The sequence below is a fragment of the Panulirus ornatus genome, chromosome 64, assembly GCF_036320965.1.
Source record: "Panulirus ornatus isolate Po-2019 chromosome 64, ASM3632096v1, whole genome shotgun sequence".
Taxonomy (NCBI): Eukaryota; Metazoa; Arthropoda; class Malacostraca; order Decapoda; family Palinuridae; genus Panulirus; species Panulirus ornatus.
Window position 1 is genome coordinate 158,397 of NC_092287.1, and position 8,231 is coordinate 166,627.

Below are 8,231 nucleotides of genomic sequence, written 5' to 3' on the forward strand. Positions count from 1 at the left end.
GGGGTGTGAGGCTGGTGGGAGGAAGGGGTGTGAGGTTGGTGGAAGGATGGGGTGTGAGGTTGGTGGGAGGAGGGGATGTGAGGCTGGTGGAAGGAGGGGGTGTGAGGTTGGTGGGAAGAGGGGATATGAAGTTGGTGGGAGGAGGGTGTGTGAGGTTGGTGGGAGGAGGGGTTGTGAGGCTGGTGGGAGGAGGGGATGTGAGGTTGGTGGAAGGAGGGGGTGTGAGGTTGGTGGGAGGAGGGGATGTGAGGCAGGTGAGAGGAGGGGCTGTGAGGCTGGTGGGAGGAGGTGGTTTGATGAGTTCTTGGAAGATGTTGAGCAAAAAAAACTCTAAGGAGGGAACATAGATTCAGTGGAAGGAGGTGCAGAAAGACTAAGTAGGGAATCGTCTATAGTAATGTTAAAAGATATCAAGGTACGGATAAGGAGCGGTTTTATCGGTTAGAGACTTAGTTACAGAATCATTAAATCGGAAAAGATAAGGAGAGGTTGGTACTAAAGTTGTTGGAGGTGGATTTGGTTCAAGACCAGCAAGATGGCTTTAAATAAACACACTTTCTTTTTATGATTGACTTTACGACTAACACCTTTTCATTGGCAAGTGAAGGTAGTTCACTCTGGTGTCCAAATTTACTTTTTGGCTTCTGAAGCTCCTCAGTGTCGTCTGTAGATTCTCTCGTACCTGGAATTTCTCTTTGGTGTCTAAAGATTCTTACTGATGTCTGAAGGTTCTCCTTTGTGTATTAAGGGTCTGTCTATTTGAAGGTTCTCCTTGGTGTCTTAAGATTCTGTTTGCTGTCTGAAAGTTCTTCTTAGTGTCTTAAGGTTTCCGTTTCTGCTTGAAGATTCTAATTGATGTCTGCAGGGTCTCTTTGCTGTCTGGAAGCTTTGAATGGTACTTGAAGTCCTTTAAGGTGCCTGAAGGTTCTTTTGTTTCTAAAGGTTCTATGTGAAAATTGTAGGCTTTTTTTGGTGTCTGAAAGCTATATCTGGTGCCAGAAGGTTGTCTGGACCCTGAAACTTTTATCTGGTGTCTTTAGAACTCTCTGGTGTCTTTAGGTTTTCTTTGGTGACAGAAGGATCTATATGGAACTTGAAGGTTTCCTCTGGTGTCTGGGGCTCTCTCTGGTGCATTAGGTTCTCTGTGGTACCTGAAAGTTCTCTAAAGTGCCCAAAGGTTCTATCTGGTGCCAGATGGAAAGGTAGGATCTTGAAACCGATGATAGGTAGAGATGAACATTGATGAATAAGGCTTTTTTGACAGAATTTTGAGCAGAAGTAGGAACAATTGAAGTATGACAAAAAATGGGTAAGGACAAATGGAGCAGGCCATAAGCCAGAATAGAGGAAAGGGAATTCTTCAGCCAGGAGTTTCGTAGCTCAAGACGAGAGAAACAAGGCATGTGATATTTTCATGGTCCGTAATTAGCGTACATTATCTCAAGATTCTCAGGTAAATCCTCCACATGGCCTCCGCTTGTCACCTGCCAAGCACACCATTCCTCAAGTAGCAGTTAAGAGGGAGAACAGTTGAAGAAAAGAAGGAGGATAGGTGCAGCGGGAGGAAGGGGCGGTTCTTGAGAGTAGGAGGTGGGTGGGCGTGGTGGCATGACGTCATGAGGGGAAGCATTTATATGAGGGCAGCGAGAGAGGTGGCGCCAGGCCAGCGGCAAGCTCCTTCCCGACAACACTGGTGAGCCTCCTCTGCCCTAGTCCTCAAAGTCCTTTTCCTGCACCGTATGATTGTTACACCATGTACATTTTGAGCCATGTACTTGTTGTACCATGTACTTGTTGCACCTTGTACCTGTTGTACCATGTACTTGTTGCACCTTGTACCTGTTGTACCATGTACTTGTTGCACTATTTTCTTGTTGTACCATGTACTTGTTGCACTATGTACCTGTTGTACCATGTACTTGTTGCACTATGTACCTGTTGTACCATGTACTTGTTGCACTATGTACCTATTGTACCGTGTGCTTGATGTGTGCCTGATCTCCCATCTGCGGATTACTTCTTTACTACAGGTGGTTCATGCATCTCATGTTACTGTTGGAGCATGTTACTGTGTGGACCTCTCCAACGTGTCTGGAGGCAACCACTTGCAGTCGAACGTATGATTCATGTGGTACGGGTGCCCTTTGGGTCATGCAATGTCTACTTGTTTTACCTTTTGGTATCTATACTATAGTTATGGCAAGTATAGCAGAACATAAGTTCGCTATACCTTCTGTGGACGTTGTACCATATGGATGTGGTAATGTGTCACTAATGTACCGTGTTTGCTCGCTGTACCGTATGTCTGCTGTACTGTGTGTGGCTCTGCTTCCTGTAGGTTTGGTTCCGTATGGCAAGTGTATTTTATAGCAAAAAACACTGGCTGATACTCCACGTACATATTGTGCCTTATGATTTCTTAATCATGTATCTGCTGTACTTTATAGCTACTGTGGCGTATGATTGTTTAAGCAAGTGGCTGTTGCACCTGATGGCAGTCGTACCGTATTGTTATTCATTGATCTGTTCTTGTATCGTGTTTCTGTAATGTGATGCCACTGTACCTTGCTTGGTTTCTGTGTCTTTTCTTTGCTTTATTACGCTTATGCTGTACCTTATAGTTACAACTATATGTTCCATGTTGTGTTACATTACTGGTGTATCAACCATGTGCTGTGTTCCATGTTCTTTTACGTTACTGATGTATGAGCCATGTGCTGTGTTCCATGCTGTGTTACATTACTGGTGTATCAACCATGTGCTGTGTTCCATGTTCTTTTACGTTACTGGTGTATGAGCCATGTGCTGTGTTCCATGCTGTGTTACATTACTGGTGTATCAACCATGTGCTGTGTTCCATGTTGTGTTACATTACAGATGTATGAGCCATATCGTGTTACATTACTAGTGTATGAGCCATGTGTTGTGTTCATCTCGTACCTCGTTACTATATCACCCACCCACCGGTTGTTGCCTGCCGCCTTACCGCTGTACACAACACGTGCATCACATGATAATGTTGTGCAGGGCAGCTAATGTTAATCTTTTTTAATTGTTCTGTAATTTTGTTGCACCGTGTGACCTTTGTACTGCGTAGTGTACCATATAACTGATTCATGGTATTGCTGTTGTATTATACATCTATCGTGCTGTCTAAATGCTGTATTGCCTAGATATTGTGCTTCCTCGTTGGAGTCCGGAGTGTGAAGCTGCATAGTGTTATGTAGCTACTGTGTGGCTGAAATATTATGTGACTGCTGTACCATGTGAGTACTGTACTCTCTGACTGCCCTTGAGTGTGACTGCTGTACTATGCTACAGCCGTGCCATGTGACCTCTGTACTGTGCAACTGTTGCTCCGCGTGCCTGCTATATTATGTGGCAGCTTTAACATTGTGCTTGCCTCCTGTGTAGCTGCTCTATAATGTTGTTTCATCACTTAGCCACTCTACCTTGAGTACTGCATGTCTTATGTAACGTGTGCCTGCTATACTGTATGTTTTCTCTAACGTGAGTCTGCTGTACCGTACGTCTGATGTGTCGTGCCTCTGTTGCAATATGTGTCTGGTGTGCCGTGTGTCTGCTGTGCAGTGTATCTCATGTGTCGCGTGTTTGCTGTACCATTTGTCTCCTGTAACGTCTGCTGTACAATGTGTTTTCTGCACAGTGTGTCTGCTGTATCGTGTGTCTTCTGTACCTTGTGTCTGTTGTAACATATACCTACCTCACCATGTGTCAGTTATACGGTGTATCTGTTGCAACGTGTGTTTTCTACTGTATGTCTACCAAAACGTGTGTCTGTTGTACCGTGTGTCTGTGGTCACACATCAGGCACTAACTACGGACACTGATGCCCACACCAGCCACTAACCACGAACACTGGTTCACACATCAGCCACAAACCACTAAAGCTAGTTCACACATCTTGATCGAGCCTGGATATAAAGACATTCACCAGACTTCAATTGGTGCTCATTTTTCAACTTACTTCCAGTGATGGATGAACAGTTGGGTTAACTATAAGCCGACCGATACTTGGACGTGGGCTCGCTCATTAAATCCGTTAGCCTACACACCAGCGACATTAGCCACTACACCAGCTCCATTTGCCACTACACCAGCGCCGAATGCTGCTACACTAGCGCCGTTGCCATTACACCACTGATGTTTACCGCTACACCAGCGCCGTTTACCGCTACACCAGTGCCGTTTACCGCTACACCAGTGCCGTTTGCTACTATGCTCGTGTTTAAGTGATAATCACATCGTCACCCATTCTTGACCATACAGGTAAATAACCACGTGTTGATAAGGTTCGTTTCTGGTTGTACCGCGATGATGGCCTCGCCAGTACGGCCAGACAGTCTTTCTTCTTATACAGTTAACTTAAGCAACAGCATTCCTTTGACCAATCTTGTTTACGTAGTAATTCTAGTCAGCATTTCTGCTTCATAGTGATCGACATGGTAATTAAAGGCCACCTTAGGTGAAACAAAAAATGTGCGAAAGAAAAGAAAAGAAATTAATCCGAAGGAAAGTCATACACGCTTGGATATACATATACATCAGCTCCATCAGCTAGACAAGCTAACGCTTGTAACCACATGTGCCATCATATGTGCCCAAAATATGGAACATTAAGAAATATTGTGCTATCACAAACGCTAACGGATTTTATCAAATCACCAGTTGTTATATTCGGATTTAGTAATGATAATGTCATAATTTTAGCGACTACCATAATGAAAGGCAGTAGCACCCTCTTACCAGGAATAGCCTCCCTGCGTAGGTATGACTTTAAACGCGCAAATTTGGAGACATAAGCTTGAAAACATATCGGCCACTGTCATCACCCAGATGGTAGTTGTCAAAATGGTGAGAAAAAAATTACAAATATGACATTTCATTTTTCTTTGTTCAAGGATACATCGGTCTCTTGCCACAATTCAGATATAATTCAAATTCATCCAAAACGCAGACATGCAACATACCATCATCTTTAAACTATCTTGAAGTTGAATTTAACAGGGAAAATATCTCATGCAGAGGGTTACTACACATCCCTTGTCATTGTGTATGATTAATAGTTATCGCGCGTAATTAAGATTACGTGTTTATGGGCAAAGTAAGTAGACACAGATATTTTTACCATATCAGAAGAAAAAAGGCTCAGATTCACCTGAAATAAAAGAGTGTGAAGGATACAGACAAAGGTAGGGATTTAAACCCAAAAATAAACAAACAAGATAAGCTACTAATGTGGATGGCACGGAAATGTAATTGTATTCAAAGTCCAGTTCTACTTCACCCTTGCTTTCTAGTTAGGTTTGTGACATGGTAAATACATATGGATGAAGTTGTGCGTCCTTCGGTTCGTCATGGAGAGTCACACTGTAACCCGCAATCTAACTTACAAAGTCTACGTCAGATTATCTAGTACAGTTATTTATCGATCTATGTTTAATTGATTTGTATAAAACTTGTAATTCCAGTTTGAATTTTGCCTGAGTAATGCTACTTACAAGAGGTTTAACCTGGAACTTAACCTATATCATACCTTGATAATTACACCTTTAGCTATGGAACTTGAACTTGAAATAAATGTGTTTGATATTGAATCAAAACAAAATTCACCTATTCTTATTTCACTTTCAGCAGCCATGTTTCCAAGTATTCTTATTTCATCCCCAGCACACCTGCACAACAAGCAATATCTATATTCTATGGAACAATCTTCGAATCAGCATCAGTTACGTCAAAATTGTCCTGTGGCCATTGATTAATGTTTGTAGATGGATCAATTATCAAAGAAGTGTATACTTAGGCTCCTAGGATTGCCCAAAAAGATGTATGTGACCATCAATATCATCTGGGAAACTACATAACCACTTATCGGAATTGGAAAGGAAAGTATGGTTCCATCTTTCGTTCATGTGTCATACGGAATTCATAGAAAAATAGATTTTGATCAGTGAACATTTACATATGAATAGCTGAACTTTTAATGAATTCCTATTTCCTTGGCAACCGCAACACTTTCTTAACTTGTCTGTAGCATTTTTGCATTTCGTGTCACGTCTATACACCTTTTATATTCTTCATTAGTTCTTCATTTTCTTACGGTAATATGGAGCGTTTATGATAAAGGGTGGCTATTGTGTACTGAGGGAGGCATAACCCAGTGGATAGTAATGATGATAAGGGTGTATCAGTGGATGATGATAAGGGTTTCCCAGTCGATGATGATAAGGATGTCCCAGTGGATGATGGTGACAGTGTCCCAGTAGATGATAATAAGGATGTCTCGGTAGAGGATGATGAGGATGAAGCTATCTGTGGATTATGAGGTTGGTTGGGTCCACTATTGTATCTTCGCATCGTATTGTGCTTAATCGGTGAAACGGTAATCAGCAAAACTTGGTAATATTTCTTGTAATAATCTGTATATTTTTGGTTCTTCCCGGGGGAATATTTCACCGGTAAGCAATTGCCTTCTTGTTGCTGCTTCCCTGCTAGGGCTCTTCCGACGAGGTGCCACTTTACAGAATGATGAAGTTCACAGCGTGGAGCAGTGCGGCGCTGATGATGGTGGCTACTGTGCTACTGACGGGCGTGGTGACGGCCCCGGCCAGACCCTCATTTACACGAGCGTTGGTTCCCATCGTCAGACACAGGGTACGTATACCACTCTCCTCTGCCCTTCATCCACTACGGGTCTATCCCGCCCCTTGACCATTACTGGTTTGCCCCAACCCTGAATTCTTGCAGTGTGTGTGTGTGTGTGTGTGTGTGTGTGTGTGTGTGTGTGTGTGTGTGTGTGTGTGTGTGTTGTGTGTGTGACTGGTTGATAAGATTATATTACCTATCACCAGTCAGGCTAAAGAGTAATATGAATGGCTTCATTTTGCCTGTCAACTGGTCAGATCCTTACAGCATGTTGATGTTATTGTTCTGTAAACATTCTTATTTTTCATGGTCAGTTTCACTTGAGATATGTTGTGATCTTCTCCCTTACAGTGAATATCTTATAAAGTTCCTGAATAGCAATACAACCTGCAGCCATTTGCTATATCATTCGCAGGTCTGAACTCAGCTTAGTAGCTTCCTTTTCCTCTGTCCACAGCTTGAGGAGGGTCGCCTTTCCCCCGCACTTGTAGAGGAGCTGGTGTCGGACTTCGAAGATCCGGAGCTTATGGACTTCCATGATGCGGCCGGCAAGAGAGAGTTCGATGAATATGGTCACATGAGGTTTGGCAAGCGGGGTGGCGGAGAATACGACGACTATGGCCACTTGCGGTTTGGTAGAAGCTTAAGCAACCAGCACCACCAATCTTCCCTTCCTTAAGAAATGCTTGTGGCATGTGTAATTTCACGATATGAGAATTTTGAAACAGAAATGAAGAAACGAGAATATTTTTTTATATTGTAGGGTACCTACATGTTTACATATTCACTTTAAATATCTTATTAGATAGAACCTTAGAGTAAACCAGAAGTAAAGCTTGGATGACATCAGGTATAACTACACCTAAACTGTTTTTCATCTAACGGAGGTAATCAAAGAAAAATATCTGTACAAAATCCCAAGTTTTGAGAGTATCTAGTGTGGTATCTGTCACCAGGAACCCATCGTTTTCACCGTTTACTGACTATGTCAGGACAGGTTACTATGCTATTCACATGTGTGAAGGGAAATGTTGATGAAGACGATATGTCACATCACCTGTGTTGTTTATAAAATCATTAGTGTGTAATCGGTTCAAGTAATTATGAGTATAAAGTTACAGTGTATTAAGCGTGTCGATGTAAGGCTATCCATGTTGTCATCTGCCCCTTGTAATCCCAGTGGCTGAAACATAAACATGTGACCTGTCATTGAGTGCATCATTCCCCTCTGCAGAACTTGTTCCTGTAACCACAGGTTTGCCGCAGCCACTCGATCTGCCCTTGAGTCTACTTTCTTCTGAATTCTTGTAGCTGTGCCCTTGTACCTAAGGATGCTACCTTGTTTGCCCTTAGAAAAACAAAGCAAGAGATGAAACATTCAGGTATTTGTCCAGAGTTATTATTAGGAGTGTTGTTCATACCCCCAGATTAGATCAGCTGAGGGGGAAAACTTTTATGGGACGATATCATGAAGACTTGTGATCATAATGTATGTATTGTAGGTGATTTTAACTTCAGTATTGTTAACTGGGAAGTTGATACGGGAGATGTTGATTCAGAGGAAT

General features: G+C 42.5%; 1 protein-coding gene across 2 annotated transcripts; it reads left to right on the forward strand.

Annotated features, from left to right (window-relative positions):
* Positions 1-1,670: 1,670 nt before the first annotated feature.
* Dsk (Drosulfakinin) lies at positions 1,671-7,875 on the forward strand. Of its 2 annotated transcripts, none has more exons than XM_071657009.1 (3): positions 1,671-1,693; positions 6,517-6,675; positions 7,124-7,875. In XM_071657009.1, exons 2-3 carry the CDS (start codon positions 6,547-6,549, stop codon positions 7,343-7,345), a joined length of 351 nt encoding a protein of 116 aa, XP_071513110.1. In that variant the 5' UTR covers positions 1,671-1,693; positions 6,517-6,546; the 3' UTR covers positions 7,346-7,875. The 2 variants fall into 2 exon arrangements, with proteins under 2 accessions (XP_071513110.1, XP_071513109.1); XM_071657008.1 differs by lacking the exon at positions 1,671-1,693 and adding an exon at positions 6,223-6,347.
* Positions 7,876-8,231: the final 356 nt, after the last annotated feature.